This window comes from Mustela lutreola, chromosome 8 (assembly GCF_030435805.1).
Source record: "Mustela lutreola isolate mMusLut2 chromosome 8, mMusLut2.pri, whole genome shotgun sequence".
NCBI lineage: Eukaryota > Metazoa > Chordata > Mammalia > Carnivora > Mustelidae > Mustela > Mustela lutreola.
The window spans coordinates 25,686,506-25,707,420 of record NC_081297.1 but is presented as its reverse complement, the minus strand read 5'-3'; the positions used below and the strand labels follow the sequence as shown (position 1 = coordinate 25,707,420).

General features: G+C 43.7%; 1 protein-coding gene across 2 annotated transcripts in view; it reads right to left on the bottom strand.

Moving 5' to 3' along the window:
- Positions 1 to 15,525, bottom strand: part of FAM171A1 (family with sequence similarity 171 member A1) — a 125,796-nt gene extending 110,271 nt beyond the window's left edge. For both annotated transcript variants that reach the window (XM_059184055.1, XM_059184054.1), the window contains exon 1: positions 15,204 to 15,525. Coding sequence is in view for 1 of the 2 variants with exons in the window: in XM_059184054.1 (XP_059040037.1) it covers positions 15,204 to 15,300 (97 nt within the window). In the remaining variant the exon portion in view is untranslated. The remainder of the gene's footprint in view (positions 1 to 15,203) is intronic.
- Positions 15,526 to 20,915: the final 5,390 nt, after the last annotated feature.

Genomic DNA, 20,915 nt, shown 5'->3' with positions numbered 1-20,915 from the left:
CTTTCAATTCTTGCAAAAGCAAGAGAATTCAGCGAACCGCCCTGCCATTCCTGATTGCCAAGCAGCCTCTGACCACATGTGAATTGCCTCTGCCACGGTGTCCATGAAGACCACTGGAGGGCTCATTGTTGGGCACTAGGTCACTCCCACCCCCTCGTTAAATAATTAGCAGCAGCTTCCTTATTTTCACACTCTTCACACATGGAAAGATAAACAGTGTACAGTCAATAACCCTACGGAAACTAAGATCAGAGTGAAGAGGCGATTTTCAATAACCTTCAAAGTCTTCTGCTGCTAAAGGTGACTTTGAAAAGGTTGAACTTTCTGCACCCCTTCGGCTGCTGTGGTGTGGATACTTCCCATTAACTCCACTGAAAGCAGGCCAAGAGTGAAAAAGGAAAGTGACAGAGATCAGTAACAAAGACAAAAACTAACTGTGTCCTCAATAAATCACATGAGATTAGCAGAGGCTAGGGTTGAGGCAAGTAATGCTGGCAATACCAGACCCTTTGATGCTGGAATAACTGGTTGAAGATTAACCAACCAACTGGGATCAAGGGGAAAAAGGGGTGTGTAATAACTGGCCGAGGAAGATAGAGGAGACCGGGCAACTGGTTCCCAGACTTAGAAAAACACCCGTGACTCATTATGCCCCTACAGGAAGTATGAGACCTGAGTTCATTAGCAGGCTCAGCCACTCCACTGATTATTGGGAGGGGGGGGGAGCTCTTTTTCAAACACTTTATAAATGACAAAAAAGCTACAATTCACATGAAGTCGGGAGTGTCTTCTTCCACTCCTCCACCTGATTCTTAGCCTTAAAACGCCAGCTCACAAGCCACTTCCCTGGCAAGCCTCCCCGACTGCCCAGTTAGTTATTCCCTCCTCTGCACCCCTAGATGCTTTGCTCCTACCTATAGTGCTTTTTGTTTATCTGTGTTTCTCCCATGGGAAGCTTGAGTTCCTGAAAAGCAGGGGCTGGGTCTTAATTATCTTTGGATCCCTAGAGCATGGAGCTGTAAGAAGTGACTGATAATGCCTGTCTTCGTTATAAACATGGGAGCTATGCTTGGTGGGTAGCATGACTGCTGCCCAGGAAGGGGGTGCGTCAGACTGGAGAATACCGTGCGCAGAAAGAACGAATGAAATAGAGAGAGTATCTAAAGCTAGCAAGAAAGACATTCTGAGAGATGAGGGCATGTATGTGGGATTACCATCTTCATGCTGTACCAATACGTGACTTCAAGCCACTCTCTCCTCTCCCCCACGTATAACAAGGAATAATCTCTTTCCTGAATACCTCTCAGGATTATGAGGAAGGAGTAAAACAGATAGCAGGCCTGAAAGCACTTGAAAATGTATAATTTAAGAGATTATTATTATCAACATTTCAGTGGTGAAATGTAAGGAAAGTAGAGACTCTTTGTTATGTATATGACTGGCTGGCCAGAGGGTGGGTGGATGGATGGATGGATGGGTAGATGGATGGATGGACAGACGGATGGATGGATGGGTAGATGGATGGATGGACAGACGGATGGATGGATGGGTAGAGGGATGAATGAATGGATGGCTGGAGAGCAGATAGGTGGATGGATAAAGAATGGCTCATCAGCCATGAAGCAGCAAAAAAGTAAAAGAAGGTTAAGAAGTATCCAGCTTGAAATCTTGCCAGGCCATTGTCTTATGGAAATGTCTCCATAAGGATTTTGAATTTAGAAATGGGAAAACGAGCAGGGAATAGCCCCATCTAATTAACAAAATGTTACCTAATTAATGAACCTAAAAAATATCCTGGTCTGAAAGCTAGTAACTCCTTTCTCTTGTTTACTTAGCATTTATGTAGTGCTTTAACATGTATTGATCCAGAATGCCTAAGTTTAATATTTAATGCAGCATCTAATAGATTTCCATCAAGACACTGAAAGAAACATCATTATAGGCAATGATTTTATTTTTAAATTTGAAAAGGCAAATGAGGTTCAAGATGTTTTTTAAAAAACACTATTTCAAACAGTAGCAGAGAAAGTGCACAATAGGAATCTTTTATCAATTTGATCTCTAACTAAAAACCTAAGTTACAGCACAAAAGAATCAAAATATAAAGTGTGCATGAAAAGCCATTTTAACAGTCTGTGCTGCCAAGAGGTGAGTGAGCTAAATAAAAGGGTCACTCTCTAAGTTTAATTTCACTAGGCGGTCTTTAAGTTTATAGTAAAGGAAAAAACGTGCCCACAAAACCGTGCACTGAGCATATGCCTTGTGCGCCAAGTGAAATAGTTTAGGAAGGAGAGACTTAATTTTGCGGCAGCCATACTTGTCACATTTGGACAAGCTGTGGACTGAGGGGGCTCTGCACATAGAGCCTGGAGAGCAAAGCTACATTTTAAAAGGGCTCCCTGTGCTCCAGCAGATGGGCTGTAAACTTGACCAGACTGCAGGCACCGCGTCCTCCACCCTCACCAGTTGAATGCATTAACTTTTCTATTCCTTTCCCATATGCTTTATCGCACATTCAAAAACATGGACAGCAGATGGTAGGTAACAAAGAAAGAGATCAATCAACCGAGCAAAAATGGAAAAACCTTGCTCTAACGGGAACATCTAAAAGCCACTTACCTCCAACGTCCCATTAAGATGGGGCTATTTTAATAATCAAATGACATTAAACAGAAGTAACTTCCTTTATGCCATCCTGAAGAAGTAGAGTCTGCCCTTCTGTATTAGGAGATCTGCCATAAGAGACGTGCATTTTTCTAATGCTATTCTGTTTTCCTAACTTGGAATAACCACAGATTTCCTTAATATCAGAAACATTGACATGATAATAGAAGGGTCAGAAGTTGCCAGAGAATGATTTTCTATCACATTAAACATGAATAATCGTAGGGCTCTGAGGTTCCACATTCAGGAATCAGAGGGAACAAATAAATCTCATGAGTACAGAAGCAAGAAAATGTTCTAAGTTTGGGGGGAAAAAACCAACCTTCTCCTTTTATGAAATCTCTATTTTAATTTAAACAGAAGGCCTATTAATGCCACTAATTCTGTCTGGGTAGATCTCCAAAGACAAAGGGCTTGGGAAAAGTACCTGCACTAACACAGCAACAGTACACACAGCAGGAAAACTGTGCACAGGTGTCATTGTTCTTTGCATGGATAGTTTCTAAAAGGCAGGCAGCTCGGAAACAGAATAAAAGTTAGGGGAAGCCACATGGGGGAAGAAATTGAACTGAAAGCTAGAGGACCTGATTTAAACACCCACTTCTTCCCTAATCCCAGACATGGATCTCTGGGCACAGCCTGATCCCACAAAATCTGCACGTGAGCAGGCATATGTATTTGAAACACTTAATGTGTATCTTATATGGCACAAGCAAGGGAAATAAGGAAACAACCATTGCTTGTCTCAATTTCCAAAAGATATACCAATTGTTAGGAGAGTTTTTTAAATGTCAAGGAATTCCATTTTTTTCCAGTAGATCTCTTGGTATGCTCTACTCTGACTTCCATGAATCAATGTTTAGAACTTTACTATCTTAACTTTTTTAACAAGAGGCTATTAGCATACTTTGAAGGATTGACGGAATACACTATTGACTCAAAAGGGTTAATGAATAGTCCCCAGTAATTTCTAGAAGCTGCCTGGTCATTAACAGTTCCTGGCACTTGTTTGAGTATATCAATTCTTACACCTTGCAACTAGCATGTAACCTTTAGGTTTCCTTTAAAGAGAACAAGCATCCAGTCGCCTGGGTGGCTCAGTTAGTGAAGCATCTGTCCGACTCTTGATTTTGGCTCAGGTCATGATCTCCGTGCTCAGTGTGGAGTCAGCTTGTCTCTCTCCCTCTCTTCCCTTGGTGCACACACTCTCTCTCTCCCTTTCCCTCTCCAATCAATCAGTCAATCAATTAATCAATTCTTAAATAAAAAATAAAGAGAACAAGCTTTGAAACTTGACACCTCTAGTCCCATGTATCCATGTAACCTACATAACCTCAGCAGTATGCAAATATTAGACTCTGGAAGGGTTACTTTTTCTTTTTCTTTCTTATTCCTTCTCTACCCTGACACACACACACACACACACTCACACACTCCACATTCATGGACCACAGCTCATCTGGCAGGTGATGGGATCAAGTGGTTCTCATGATCAGATGGGATGTTCGGTGAGGGGATGATCCGGTCATGTGGTAGACCTGAATAAACTATCAAAGAAAAATATAAGTCTGCGTAAAAACATTGTTGAACATAAACATAATGGTGAAACCTCAATTTTGATTTCTTTTTTTAAAGATTTATTTATTTTATTTTATTTGACAGATGGAGATCACAAGTAGGCAGAGAGGCAGGTAGAGAGAGAGGAAGGAAAGTAGGCTCCCCATGGGGTAGAGAGCCTGATGCGGGGCTCAATCCCAGGACCCTGGGATCATGACCTGAGCTGAAGGCAGAGGCTTTAACCCACTGAGCCACCCAGGCGCCCCCCTCAATTTTGAGGTGCTTGAACTTTTTGAGTGCTTAAACAGTCTTCAAAACTGAAAGCCCATTACAGCTGGAAAATGAAATGTATGCACTGGGTTGTTCATCGATCACTCTATCTATCTACTACGTACAAATCTGCCCACCAAAATGGCTAAAATTAAGGAACTAACACCACCGAATGATGGTGAGAGTGTGGAACACAGAAATTTTTTGTGGGAGTATAGAAAAATACAACCAATTTAGAAAAAGGTCTAGCAGCTTCTTGTGAAACTAGAAACATTTACCTACCTATAACCCAATTCTCTTTTTTTCGCAAGAGCAGTGAAAACATGCCCAAAGAGCAACTGTATAAAATTGTTCAGAGCAACTATATTTACAACAGCCAAAGCCCAGAAATAACTTGTGTGTCCATCAGCAGGAGAATGGATAAACTGTAAGATATTCGCCCAGTGGAATACTATTCAGCAATCTATTGCTACAAGCAACAAATGGATGGATCTAAAAAACAAGTTATAGCAAACAAAGAAGCCAGTGTACACACTGTATGATTCCACTTACTTGAAAGTCTACAAGAGGCAAGAAAGTATCTATAATGGAAAAAATCTGAACAGTGGTTGCCCCTAAGTGATAGAGGCAGACATTTATTCATTTCAGGAACTTCCTGAAATGATGGTAAAATTCTGTATCATGATGGGATTTGGATTTGCACAGGTATATTTATATGTCAACACTTAAGGCTGGTCTATTTCCTTGTATGTAAACTTTCCTTCAAAAAAATCAAATATTGAATACTAATTAATGATAGGCATGCTGCTGAATTTGGAGCAAAGGGCAGTGATATTTGAAATGTACTTTATAATGCATCAAAGGAGAAGACAGATAAACGGATGGATTGATAGGTAATAAAGCAAGTACAATAAAATGGTGATTATAGAATCTAAGTGGTGAGTATTGGTATTCACTGTAAAATTCTTTCCATTCTTTTGCATGGCTAAACATTTTCAGGAAATAAATTGGAAAAACAATCTGTTATAGTCCCATAATAGTATCATTTAAAAATTTATTTTCTGGATCACTGTATAAGCAAAGAAGAATGTAGACAGTTTTGGGTTTTTTTTTTTTTTTTTAAGAGTGAAAAAGATTAAACTTCTGCAAGTAAATTCAAATACCAAATAAATACTGGCATTTCACACTTACTTCAGAACGAATAAAGCCCTCGCTTGATGCCCTAAGGAGAACAAGGCCATCTCATTACGCTCTACGGATCCAAACATACCTGGAGAACTGTCTTACAAATAACCACATCCTTCCCCTCCGCCAACTCTCCAAATTGTTGGGTCCTAACAAGTTTCTCTTATTATGTAAACTGCCTGCCAAATACTAATGGGCTCTGAACACAAGCCAGAAGATTCCCCCAAGCCCAGCTGGGTGTAACCCCAAATCCCACCCTGCTCCATGGGACCTCCCCCAAGAGCTCAGGAGTTACTTGTGGGAGCTTCTTATCGCTTCTACGCATCTGGACCCCACACAACACGAGGCGCAGAGCTTGGCCCTCAGGAGCTGCTCAGTAAATAACAGTTCACGGTTGCTTTCCATCATTCAAAAGCAAAGCAGAGACCACACAAGGGCGCAGATTTGTCTTTCTTCATAAAAACAGCCCATTAAGAGGCCCTTATTTACACTGGTAAAAGGCCGTAGGATCAAAATTGTGGGACGTTATGATGTAATCCGCCAACTCTTACGACAGCAGCACTGCCCAAGGATGCAGGGCGGGTTGCCTTGCGTCACACAGGGGACTCTGCCACTTACTGTGGGATTTAGGGAAAATGGTTTAACTTCTTTGCTTCTCATTATCTCACTCTTCTATGAAATGAGACTGATATTTACACCTCACAGGAGTGACATGAAGATTAAGGACGATAATCCATCAGGGTACAAAACAGCATCATGTCTGAAAGGTAATGAGTACCCCGTGCACGTTAGCTCGTCGTTATTTGTACTCTTCATGTCTCTGTGAATGAAGCAGAGAGTGCCTGCCACGATCATACTGATTTAACATTAAACATATCAAAGATACCATTAATAGTTACCATTCAGTGCATTCACTAAATCACAGTGATCGAACTGAATTGCAGTTTCAAGTTCTCAGGGTCGAACTACAAAAACTCAGGGCTGCTTCAAACGGAGCATTTGGTATCCCATAAGCTGTTCTAGGATCTCCTTGCATACGAGACTTTGTTGGACTTGCAATTAGTAACTAGTAACTAACAGGTGCCCTGAGTGATTGACTTGCAACTAGTAACTAGTAACTAACAGATGCCCTGAGTGATGTCCTCATGCTTATGCTCTCTAAAATTAAACTTCCTGTGTCCCACTGTGGATAAATCCTTAAAGTACCTGGAAATACACATCACAACTTATAGGTGGACTTTTAGTCAGACAAGTGTTACTAGGTTTCATCTTACTCAAGAGATTCTTACCCAATTACATAAAAAAGTCCCTTAGCAATACCTTCTTAATTTATTTTTCCAGTTTCCTTCTAACTGGATTATAAAACATCAGAGGGTAAGGATTTAATCAAGGTTACCCCCAAATCAGGTGTTCCCCTCCACACCACCCTTTTTGTCTAGGAGGGTCTTCCTACAGTACGTGCTCTGTATTTAGGGTTGTAAGAGCGTCAACAGGAGCACAGCCAGAGGTGGAGGGAAGGGAAGGAGAGGCTATACCGTGGTCCCCCCGGGGTGATGAATGGAACATTCCAGCTAGAGAAGATGATTTAAGCTGGTGAAGCACAGGTGCAAAGGTTGGAACAGGCACATGAGGAAAGGCAGGAAAGCTGTCAAGGCCAGACTTAGTAATTTAGACTTCATACTTCGGGCAACAGCAAAGTATTAAATGTTGTTCTGCAAAACAAAATGGCATTTGAAGAGGGACCCCGTGGACAGAAGTTAGGCTGAAAGAACAGATTAAAACAGGAAGAGAAAAAGACAGGATGCTTTCAACAAGTACCTTACGAGAGCGAGGGATACGTGATCATGAAAGTGAGGAGAAATGAGTGAATGACTGTTTAGGAGATCTAACAGGAAGACAAGGTCTTCTTTGGTCTTAGAGTAACTGAGTGACTCTCTCCTTTTCTCCATTCTGTACTTACCTATTGACCAAAGCCCTGAACTCGAGAAGACCAAGCTTCTCTCGGTTCTGAAGTTCAGTTCCTGGGGTGAAGACTTAAGCCGGAACATTTCATTCTTCTTCTCCTTCTCCCAGCCCCTAGGGTTTGAATCCCACAGCTCTGCACTCAACCACCAAAGTCCCCATCAGCTGCTCTTCTAGGACCTGCTCGAATGGCTCACAAGTCATGTAGCTCCCCTCTCTGAGCTACACTGAGCTTAACTCTTTGCTCCCAGCAAGACAGAAACTGCAGGAGATCAAGTGGTTTTGCTCTTCCTGTGAAGCCCAACAGGTGCTCTGTCCAGGTGTTTCACCCAATTCTCCCTCTGCCTGCCTTGGGGCCTGGGGCCCGGAATGGGTGGGGCTCATCAGCCTCCAGAGGCACAGATATCAAAGAGCTGAGCCCCTGAGACAACACCTGGGAGGCTATTCCAAGTTGGGGGGCAGCATCCTTTTATTATGTAAAGGCACTGGGGCGGCCTACAGTGACATTCAAGGACAAGGTTCTTTCTTTTCTTTTTTTTCCCCAAAGAATTTACTTATTTATTTGACAGAGAGAGAACACAAGTAGGCAGTGAGGCAGGCAGAGAGAGAGAGGAGGAAGCAGGCTCCCCGCTGAGCAGAGAGCCCGATGCGGGACTCGATCCTAGGACCCTGGGATCATGACCTGAGCCGAATTCAGTGGCTTAACCCACTGAGCCACCCAGGCACCCAAGGACAAGGTTCTTTTACCTTGTTTAGTTACCAAGAGATAAGTTTCAACAAAAATTAGACCAAAGTTTAAAAGCAACCAAGATTTCTGGAGCACCTAGGTGACTGAATTGGTTAAATGTCTGACTCTTTTTAATATTTTTTAAACATTTATTCATTTGAGAGAGAGAGAGAGCATGTGTGTGTTCACATAAGTGCAAGTAGAGGGAGGGGCAGAGGGGGAAGGAGAGGAAAAATAATCCTAAATATACTTTTTGGGCTCAATCTCACAACCCTGAGATCATGAACTGAGCTGAAACCAAGAGTCGGATGTTCAACCGAGTGAGCCACCCAGGTGTCCCTAAGTGACTGACTACTGATTTTGGGTCAGGTCATGATCTCAGGGTCATGAGACTGAGCCCCATGTCAGGCTCCACAGAATTTCTCTCCCTCACCCTCTGCCCCTCCCCTGCTCACTCACATTCATATACTCTTTTTATCAAAAAAAAAAAGAAAGAAAAAGAGCAAGAAAGATTTTTTGAGGTGGCTTTCGGCAGGGGTTTGGGAGGTTCTGTATTCTCCCTGCAGATATGGCTAATCCCAACTCTAGAAGAAACACAGAAGATCTGATGTGCTCTGCTTACGAATAAATCACAGCCTTCTGAGTTCATCTGGGAGAGAACATTGTTTGGTGATAGTGGTGGGGGAGGTCCTTGACACACTTGCCAAGGATCCTCAGCATGGCTCCAATCTGGCAGGATTTTGGTCAAAAGATGCAAAAACTCCATGCATTTCTCTAAATGTTATCTTCGGTAGCTTTGGCTCCCCAAAATGGTCCCCCGTCACTGTACCATTACCCTGACTGCTTGGGTGCCCATTTCTTTTTACACTCCTTGGGGGTCAGTATCTATATCCGTTTCCTATTGCTACTATAACAAATACCACCACTCAGTGGCTTAAGACTGGGCTACAGTGAAGATGTCAGCAACATAGCATTCCTTCTGGAGGCTCTGAGGGAGAAGCCATTTCCTTGCATTTTCCAGCTTCCAAAGGCTGCCTGCATTCCTTGGAACATGGCCCTTCCTCAACCCCACAGCAAGCAGTGAGGTATCTTCATTGTCTCTCTCACACTGGCCCTCTCCTTCCATGGTCACGTCTCCATCTTAGACTCTGATCTTCCCATCTCGCTCTTGTAAGATTCCTTGTGATTATATTGGACCTACATGGGATAATCTAGAGTACTTGTCCCATCTGAAGATCCTTCCTTAGCTCTGTAAAGTCCCTCTTGCCATTTAACTAATATATTCACGGGTTCCAGGGTTCAGGACACGGACATCTCCTTCTTCTACCTTCCACAAGGTCTGTGTGGTAAGAAAGTGCCATAAGCTCAGGTCACCTTAATTCTCTGGGCCTGAGTTTCCTTGTCTCCAGAACAAGGAGGATAAACTTGACCTTAAGGTTCCTTCTGTGTTACATAAATGTATCTATCTTGATCTAAAGACTTCTACATAAGTGTGCCATATAAATACACCCGTAACACTACCAACCATGTGAACTAGAAGGTGGAGAAAGGATCTAAGGAGATACCCTGGTTTTGAGTCTAGTTAGTAGAGGACTTCGGGTGTGCTGGGTTGGAGGAGGTTGAAAGATGAGCTGGAGGCAGAGAGCACTGAAAGGGAAAGGTTTAGTATTGTGTTGGAGGAAAAGGAACAGAGCTAAGACATCATGTCAAGGCAAGAGAGAAAAAAAATGGGGTCATCCACATAAAAAGATTTCATTACTGGAATCTGTGTGGATTAGTAAGTTCTGTAAAGGGTAAGTGAAAGAAATAAAAAGGAGCAAATGTTTGCACACTGATTTGAATCTGAGAGGAAGAGGAGCTGGTGAATAAATCATTTAAAATAGAGGCTTGACCAGAGGAAGGTAGAATCACCTAAAATATGTTGACTCAATTGTTTGCTCTTAGGGAACTTTTTATGAAGCCTTTCTAGAGTCATGAATTGCCTCAAATTTTGCCTATTTACAAGTCTAATTTTATGAAAACAATTCTTAACACAGGGCATACTATTGGGTCACACTGTAGAATCTCTTTAAAAATAATTATTTCATACAATTAACTGGTCTATTTAGAGTGCTGAAACTTAATTTTAAAAATGCATTTCTGAATGCCAGACTGGCTCAGCTGGGGGAGCATGCGACCCTTGAGCCCAGAGTTGTGGGCTCAAGCCCCACGTTTGGTGTAGAAATCTTTTTTTAAAGAAACTTAAAAAAAAATTTTTTTTAATACATTCAGTTCCATGTTTAGTGGAACTGAATAGCTTGGCCAGGACTAAAGTCTTTAAAAGCCCTTAAATTATATTCAGTTAAATCAAATGAAAATGACTTATTTACAATTATTTCTTTGTTACTCGATAAAACTATAAAAGCATCATGAAAGTATGTGATAATTTCCATTAGACATGTTTCACAAAAAGTATAGGAGGTAGGTGTTATCACATGACAATTTCTTCCATCTAGATTTCTGAAAATTTTTTAAACAAGTTTTCCTTCAGTATTATTATACATGTCTGTGTTATGTCCAACTTATTTCCTTGGGCTTTTTTTAGCATGTAGTATTTACTAGAATTACTAAATTAGTATTTCTCAACAATAAAAATGTACAGCTAGATCTACAGAGATATCAGTAATTTCTTTAGAAAGAAGAGTTGAGTAAAGCTTAAGAAGTACTTTCATTTGCAAGTTATTAGTTTAGCTATTACAACAGTTTCCTTTTCTTGGCTAGAATGTTAAGCAAATAAGCTGTAAATTACAAAACGTTTTAGGAAAAGTACAAATAGGATACAAAAATAATTCATAAAGTCATTTCAAAGTCCCTGCCAGAAACTAGCTAGATACTGCTGTGGCTTTTGCAGAGTTCCCACACCTGGTACACAATAAAGCCCGGTGACCTCAGCCAGTCCAAGTGCTACAGTTTCCCAGGATGTGAATTTTATTTAGATGTTATGTTCTTAACATAGTGTCAGCGTAAGTCATGCTTGTCCGATGATCCTCCTGATACATACATCGCTCATGGTCTTTCAACTGATCATGGTGTTCTAATAACTGAAATTTGAATTTGGCAAAGAATAGATCTCTTAAAGAGAAGAAAGAAAACCAACGATTCAGCTCAAATGTTATGACAGATTGTAGCTTTTTGGAGATGAACATGAAGTTAGCACATCATTGCAAAATACCTTACTATTAGATAATGAGCAGCAAACTAAAGATCATACAATTTAAGTCTGAGCATGAAGTCCTTAACCTAGCTCTGACCTTTCTTTTGGCACGTAGAAACAGTGTTGGGCTTCAAAACTACGTTCCCTATGGAGCACATCTGCACAGCCTACTGCCGCTTCCAGGAGAGCCCCTCTACGAAGCCAGGTTAATGCACAGTTGTCCGAGAGGTGAAGAAAGTAAAACTTAGCTGGTACTTCTGAATAACAGTTGCTTTTCTCCTCAGAAAAAAAGTAGATATGATAAATGCTTTAGAGAAACTTAGAGGAAAACACTTCATAAAAGCCCGTTGTCCTGTTCCAGAGCTAATTCAAATCCATGATCGGCAAAGCAAAACTTCACTTGGACAACTGTTACCTATGAAATCCCTTTGCTGGGTCAAAGCAGCTACAGGAAGAAGAATCTTAAGTCAAACCTTAAGTTTTATCTTGAAGATATAAAGGGCATAGTAATGCTAAGAAATGTTGCAGATGTTCATTTCCTTAGATGAAGTGACAAAGACTTGTTTAATAAAGACGGCATCATTTAGTTTCAGGGATCTAACTGTAATACTACAGTAGACAGTATCTATCTATGGGCTCCAGGTTTCTAAGTAATTTTCCTAAGCCATTTCTAAACTCTGTTGGTGTGAGCTTGGTATGAGTACAAGGCATGTTCAAAGCATTATTCAAGGAACCATTTCTACAATAGAAGCAAAACTTACTAATTAGGTTTTAGGGAGAGTAAAGGTAAAGATTGAAGTTTTCCTCTAAACAGTGCGTTATGTTGCACTATTATGTGTGCAGTAGCTGTCTTCAATCCTTGACTCATTCAGCACTACCTGAGCACCAACTACATACAAAACAGACTCCAACCTGCTGGGGAACTGCAGAGTGAAATGAGATGTAGCATTTTCTCTCCCCCTGTATGGGATGGGGGGAGAGAAGAGGTGAATTAGAAACAATGTTTTAAGTTGAGTGTCAAGATGGTTTGAGGAAAACAGATGGGGGAAGGTGATCTTCCAACATCAAAGGAGCAACTGTCCACTGTCTTAAAAATGGTCCTAGCTCAGGGCTGCATGGCACAGTTGATTAAGTGACTGACTCTCGATTTCAGCTCAGGTAGTGATCTCTGGGTCATGAGATCGAGCCCCTTGTGGGGACTATGACAGCCCCGCCTGGCCCTCAGTGGGGAATCTGCTTAAGATTCTCCTCTCCCTCTGCCCCTTCCCCCAGCTCTGCACAGTCTTTCTCTTTAAAATAAATAAATCTTTTTTTTTTTTTTAAAGATTTTATTTATTCATTTGTCATAGAGAGAGAAGCGAGAGCAAGTACAGGCAGACAGAGTGGCAGGCAGAGGCAGAGGGAGAAGCAGGCTCCCCGCCAAGCAAGGAGCCCGATGTGGGACTCGATCCCAGGATGCCGGGATCATGACCTGAGCCGAAGGCAGCCGCTTAACCAACTGAGCCACCCAGGTGTCCCTAAAATAAATAAATCTTAAAAAAAAAAAAAAAAAAAAAGGTCCTGGCCCAAAACCTAGATGACTGATAGTGAGGCTGTGGCTTCTGGTGGAGCTCCTGGGCTCAATACTTTAAGAAGCAGTCCTACCCGGTCAAGGCAGTAATCCTGGGGGAAAAACATTCCAAAACACTTGGTCTTACACTCAAACCGTACCATATACTAAGGCACTCCAAACCATAGTATAAATACCCCACTGGTTGACCATTTCTCACCCACTTCAAAGAATATTCCATTTCTGGCAGTTTAGTTATGCAATCTGATTTTTAGCAGTAAGACTTCTGTAAAGTTTGGTCTTCAACCGTTTTAAACCTAGCAGGTTTCGTTCATGACTTTTTTTTTTCATTTGAGGCCATGCCTTCCACTATTTTATAAGGGCATGAACTTAATGTTTCTATATATTCTGATTTCAAGTGCAAAACACTCACCACGTTCTTTGGAATTAATAGCCTCATTGAAACACAAATATCATATTCATTAAAATAGCTGATTCCAAGAGCAGTAGGGTATTAATGAAAGAGACTATAATTCTACACCGATGATCTAATGTTCTAAACATTCATTTCCTACTGAAGAGACATATGGGTCTTTTTGTACCTTGCCAATGTCCCCCTTTCCACAATATACATTACTAAATTTATACACAGTTCATAACAGTCCTATTATATCACAGCTATAGAAAAAAAAAAAAAAACAATGATGAAAGAGATGCCAGCAAATGATCCAGCAAGGGACGAATAGGCAAACCTTTAATTCAACATGTAGGTAACAAACTAAACCCAGCTGTGGATAGGTAGGACCTTCTTTGCCTGTCACAACATCATGAGTGGAAGTCCACCCAGGGTTCTCTGCCCCCGGACAATATTTGAATATTTGCTACAAGGGAAGGAGGTTAGCATGAAGAAAAGGGGGTAAGTCAGGGTTTCTGCAAGAGGATGGTGACCGCTTGGATGAGGTGCTCCTGGTTCATTCCATCCACATGGTAGACCTTACAAGCCTCACACCTTCCTACCAGGAAATGACATGGGCAAGGAGTCCGGGGGTGGGGGTCTACAGAGCTGTAGGGACACTCTCTCCAGAGCCCAGAGAGGCCACAGGAAGGCCCAGCAGCGGTGTCCGGGGTGACGGCATCTGCTCATCTGCTCCGGCCTCACTCACCCTTTTGAAAAGACAGGCAACACAGAAGCACTCAATTTTGTCCCCACACCCTTGTGCAAAGGAAGCTTCGGGGTCCCCCCCTCCAAATAAATTCTTATTTTAAAAACAAAAGACAGGCTTGTGGCCATCACTCCCAGGTCTGGAAAGCAGATTTGCAGAGGCCAAAGATTAGACAAAAGGCATGCGCTGGCGACATACAAACCTAGAAATGATTTTTTTTTTTTTTTTTAAAGTGATTAAGGCCTCCCAGTTCTAATTTTGTCTACCCTTTTGGGGATGATTCCTGGGGCGCTGAGCAAATCCCCTAAGGCCTGGAAAAGACGTCGGACAGGGAGGCGGATAAGACCCTGAAACTTTCCCAAACTGCGGCAGGCTGGTGGCGGGCAGCGGCCACAGACCTCGGGTCCCAGGGCGCGGGGGGCACTCCAGAGGCGGCGGCCTCCTCCTCCACCGCCACAACAAAAGGGCCGAATTCAGCCTTCGCACTCGGGTGTCCAGGACCCAAGCCCCAAGGGGGATCGGACGGCGGCGACCCCGGGGCAGCCCCTCTCGCCGGGGCGAAGGAGAAGATGGAGCCTCGTGTCCGTGTCACGGCATAAAGGAAAAGACCTTCGGAGGCACGTAGACGAGTCCCCCAAAGCAGCAACAGCTGGTGCCACCCGCGCGCCCCTCGGGCCTCGGCCTCGGACCCCGCCGGAGCCTCTGCCCGGAGCACCTTGGCGTCCCCCGGCGGCGCCGCCCCCTCGGGAGCGAGGCGCGGGGGCTGCAGGCCCGGCGGCTGAGGCTGCGGCTGGGGCTCCGGCAGCTCGCCGACACAATGCGGCCCGAGAGCCTCCCCGCCCGCCGCCGCCACTGCGGCAGGCCCGTGGCCGACACAAAAGCCCACCGGCCGCCGGCCCTCGCGCCTCCCCGGCCCCGCCACGGCGCACCGACCTTGGGCTCCGGCGCCGAGCTCCCGTAGCGTCTTGGTCTCCGCCTTCCAGACGTTGCAGCCCAGTAGGCAGAAGAGGAGCGCCGCGGACCTGCTCATCTCCGCGCCGCAGGGCCCCGGGCGGCTCGGGCTCGCCGACCACCGGGACGGAGCGGCGCGTCAGGGGCGGCCGGGCGCCGCGCCTCCCTCCATGTCGCCTGGCTCCGCGCGCGCCGGGCCCGCCGCCCGATTGGCCGCGCCCCCGCCCGGCGCGGCGCCGGGCTCCGCAGCCCACGGCCGCTCCCTCCTCCGCGCACCCCGGTGGGTTTCCCCGAAGAGCCGCGGCGGCGGCACCGCCAACTCTTTAACCCCTTCGTGCCTCCCGCCCCGCCCGCGGGCGGCGCCCAGGCCCCGCCGTGGTGCCACCTGGCGGCCGCGGCACCGCGCAGGGAGGGGGCCGCGCGCCCACGAGCCCCGCTCCCGCCCGCGCAGCGACGCCCCCTCACCTCCGCCCGCGCGCCCTCGAGCCTCCCCAAGGACCTCGAGCGCGACCTTGGGCTCCAAGACAGTCTCAGCACCAACCGTCCACCCCCACCCCTCCGCGATCCCCCTCTATTTTGTAGAAAACAAAACACCTGCTTTTCTGCGCTGAGGACTTCGCACCTGTTCACTCAGGGTCCTCAAGACGCCATTTATGTCTCCCGGCGTGGCCTGCCTCAGTTTCCTCGGTATAAAGCAACCTGCAGCTACTCAGGTCTGCCTATGTTCCCCAAGGTTGACCTGACACCCAGTGTTAAAGGTCCGCGGAAACAGAATCCCTATGCCTGTATAAAATGTAGTAGGCCCTCTGTGCCTAGGCGTTGACAGATGAAGGGCTCTACATAGAATGGTGCTTGGCTATTTCTAGAAGGTTAGGGTAGGGAAGAAATTACTTTTACATATATTGAGGGCCTAGGTACCCCCCCCCTTTTTTAACTTTTGTCTTCACAATATATGATTCAAGAGATGGGTGGTGTTATCCCCATTTACAGATGAGAAAAAAGAGGCTAAGGAGGGTTAAGAATATGTCCAAAGCACATAGCTGATCAGTGGCAGAGCCAAGGCTAGAGAAAATAATCAGTCTGGCCCTAAGGTTAATGCTCTTCACAAAATCCTTGCTTAGGTACACCCATCCCATCCTGCCTCAGTTTCCCTTCTTCAAATGGCTCCTGTCTAGATGTCTTCCTCCATACAACCTTCTTGTTCCCCTGACTCTGGCCACCCCATCTCCCAACCAGCACTGCAGTGACCTTCGGACCTCTGTGCAGCACCCAGGCTCTAAGGCAATCTCATTGTCTTCCCGGTGCTGCCTCTAGAACACCAGGCCAGAGGAGGGTTATTTCTGTAATTTTATTAATTGGGCGTTAAGGCAGGGCAGGCAGTGTACCAAAAAGAGAATGAAGGATGGCACTTGCCCAGTTGGCTTATGATAGACAAATCATTGTGAGACACAATAAAAACCAGGAGGTGGAGGAGACCATATGGGTTTTATTGTCACCCTCAGGACCAATGCTACAATTAGTGCAAATTGTGCACCTGCACAGGGTGGCAGGTAGTCAGAAGGCGGAAGGAAAACCCACAATTAAGGACTGCCTGATCCCTCCTCCTTCTGACTCCCAGAGTCAAAGCCTTAGGGCTGTTCCAGGGTCCACCTCAGAGCCAGAGCAGGGAAGCGAATGGAATGACAGTGCAGCTAAACCCTCAACCCCAGCTGAGTCACCAGCCTGCAGGAGCACAGAGTCCAAGCAACTAGATTGCTGGGTAGAGCGTGACTCCATGGAGGAGGGCAGTCCTGAAGTTTTCAAGTCATTTCCTGGGTAGTGGGCTGCTTCCTAAAAGATGTAGCATTAAGCCCCATTCTAGAGTTGAAACTTCTCACTTCAAATATCTCGAGGATGTTGGGGATGTTGGCTCTGAGAAAGAGAACCAGCCTGAGCCAAAAACAAACAAGCTAAGCACATTAACCAGGCTGATTATTGGATCACCTGGGACTCCTAAAAATTGTGAGAGCTGAAGTCTCAAAAAGGAATGAAGGAAACTATTATTGGGGGGGGGGTGGATTCCTTATATATGCCACTCTCACAACAACTTCCTTGGGTAGTATTAGAATTCCCAAATTATAGATGAACAAACAAGTTCAGTGACAATTTGCTCAAAGTATCCAGGTCTGATGACAGCGAACTCAAATTCCTTGTAAGACTGTTACCTCCAAGAATGAATTTCATGCAAATAATTCAAGTTACCTCTTGCTGTGTCCAAATTAAAACCTGTTTTAATATCCGTAATGTCTGAATCTAGTTAATGATATCCAGTAAATAATAAATATGGTGCCAGTGTTGATCTCCTGGTTCGGTAATGTACTATAGTTACATAAAATGTTACAATTGGTTTGCCAGGGGCGCCTGGGTGGCTCAGTGGGTTAAGCCTCTGCCTTCAGCTTGGTTTATGATCCCAGGGTCCTGGGATTGAGCCCCATGTCGGGCTCTCTGCTCGGCAGGGAACCTGCTTCCTCATCGCTCTCTGCCTGCCTCTCTGCCTACTTGTGATCTCTCTCCCTCTGTCAAATAAATAAATAAAATCTTAAAAAAAAAAATAATTGGTTTGCCAGGGGTGGGGCTTGGTGCAGGGTGTAACTGGACCTGTCTGTAGTATTTTCATATTTTCTTGTGAGTAATAATTATTACAAAATTATAAGTTAAAACACCTGTACCATACGATTTTTTTCCCTAAGCTTTATTATTTCCTCAAAACACTGGGGTTTGTGATCCTAGTGTAGAACAGAATTTTTAAGAGTGGGAGGAATCTTGGGGCGCCTGGGTGGCTCAGTGGGTTAAGCCTCTGCCTTCGGCTCGGGTCATGATCTCAGAATCCTGGATCAAGTCCTGCATCGGGCTCCCTGCTCAGCAGGGAGCCTGCTTCCCCCTCTCCCTCTGCTGCTCCCCCGACTTGTGCTTTCTCTCCTTCTCTGTCAAATAAATAAATTCTTAAAAAAAATAAAAGAGTGGGAGAAGTCTTAGTAAACACTAAATGGTTAGTCAAGTCAAGCTGGGTCACATTCATGACTGTGGTTGCTCAGGTATGATGGATGATATTATTGTGAGATTATTGTATTATTATTGTAAGATTTCTGTAGATGACATAGCGCTTTAGGAGAAGTTTATGTACCTTTAGAGCAAAACGGAGGCTTGAATAAATAGTTTCAGAAATACCACCACCGATCCACTTTGGGAAACACAAAGAAGTTATTTTGCACAGTGTACCCAGTAAGCCTGTTTCAAACCCCCATTACTTGGATGTTTTCAGTTACTTGGGTGGGAGGCTGAGAGCACAAATTCTGCTAAATCACATAAATAACCATACTTACATATCATCTTCCCAGAATTATGTAAGAGTTAATAATCACAATTTTTTGCTACTGGACTAAAAGAATATGGTTTACCTTTCCTCGTTTTCTAATAATCAGAGTCCAACTCAGTAACTGTGGGGAAAAAAAATCAGTGCTTGAGAGGGAGTGTTTGCAAAAACAATGGGAATTAGAAGTGTTCTTTTCCTTCTAGAACTATACCGGTTGTTCTTATTAAAATCTCACATTGTTTGACTAAAGATGAATTACAACTGTACTTATTTGAAATTGCTTAGAAGTTGCCTGACTGCAGCATTTGATTTCAATTTTTCCAGTCCTCTGCCAAAAACCAGTGATGCTATATACAGAACTTTTCCTGTCTGAATTTTCCAGAGACCTTGATTTCAGAGGCTCTGTGTCAAGGTTTCCTAGCCCAAGATTATTTATTCTATTGAAATCTTTCCTGATGTTGGTGCCCATGCAGTGGAATTTTAATTGTCTGAGTTTACTTCAAGAGGCATTGTCCTACCTTCTCCCCTGTCTCCTCCTACCCATTCCCCTCACCTCACCCCCAACATCCGCCCCGAGTAAGAAGCTGCTTGTGAACAACACTGATTATGAGGTTTGCACAGATCAGGAAGTGTGTCATGGACATTCCTACTTCTGCTTGCTGATGCGTTTATTAAAGTTAGATAAAATGTAGCCATAGGTAGAAATTGCAAGCTCTCAGCATGTTTTTCAGAAGCTGTTTGCCATCCATCTGAACAAGAAAAATGTAGAAAAATGACGGAAAGTAAACAGAAAACTTCCAAAAAAAGAGAGAGAGAGAGAGTGAGAGAGAACATAAAAATCAGCTTAAACTCTCAACTTTTCTGTTTGGGAAATCCTGAGTGAAAACCAATGGTTTTCTTAACAAAGGGAAGAGGAGGGGGGAAAAAAATTAAGTTATTCCTCCATAGTCTTTCAAAGGTCTGGTTTTGTGTCCAAATAGGAGTCCTTGGTTTCAAAATGGATTCTGTGTCTCAAATGTCTATTTTAAGTTGGTGGCATTTCTCACTCAGTGTTCTAAATTCTGATTATTAACCCCTCTGCCCAGTAATGTGTATGAACGCAGGGCAGATAGTTCCACTGTAAATATGCCTGAGCCCTATTTATACTTTTTGCTGAAGGAATATTTATTCCTGAGTGTAAGGGGGTAGACACAGAGAGAGGGAGAAGCAGACTCCCTGAGCACGGGGCCTGGTGTGGGGCTTGATCCTAGGAGGTCCCTTAACATGTCCTCATTTTAAAAATTCTTTTATCTTTTTGTTTTTTGGCTTGGAGGACTTCTGCTGCCCTGTCCTGTAGATCACTGATCTGTTCATCTACAGCTTTTGATCTGCTGTTGATTCCCTTTGGTGTATTTTTCATTTCAGTTATTGTATTTTTCAGCTCTGATTGGTTCTTCTTTATATTTTCTCTTTGTTGGAGCTCCCACTGAATCCATCCATTTAATATAATATTGAGGTATGTGCCCTCTATCCCTACACTTTGAACAGTTTTGATCAGGAAGGGATGCTGAACTTTGTCAAATGCTTTTTCAGCACCTATTGAGAGTATCATATGGTTCTTGTTCTTTCTTTTATTAATGTGTTGTATCACATTGATTGATTTGCGGATGTTGAACCAACCTTGCAGCCCTGGAATAAATCCCACTTGGTCGTGGTGAATAATCCTTTTAATGTACTGTTGAATCCTATTGGCTAGCATTTTGGTGAGAATTTTCGCATCTGTGTTCATCAAGGATATTGGTCTGTAGTTCCCTTTTTTGATGGGATCCTTGTCTGTTTTTGGGATCTAGGTGATACTGGCCTCATAAAATGAGTTTGGAAGTTTTCCTTCCATTTCTATTTTTTGGAACCGTTTCAGGAGAATAGGAATTATTTCTTCTTTAAATGTTTGGTAGAATTCCCCCGGGAAGCCGTCTGGCCCTGGGCTTTTGTTTGTTTGGAGATTTTTGTTTCAATCTCCTTAGGGGAGATTGAAAATGTGTATGAATACAATGTGTATTGTAATATGTATGAACGCAGGGCAGATAGTTCATACTGGTTATGGGTCTGTTCAGGTTTTCTATTTCTTCCTGGTTCAGTTGTGGTAGTTTGTATGTCTCTGGGAATGCATGCATTTCTTCCAGATTGTCAAATTTGTTGGCGTAGAGTTGCTCATAGTATGTTCATATAATTGTCTGTATTTCTTTGGTGTTAGCTGTGATCTCTCCTCTTTCATTCATGATTCTATTTATTTGGGTCCTTTCTCTTTTCTTTTTGATAAATCTGGCCAGGGGTTTATCAATTTTATTTATTCTTTCAAAGAA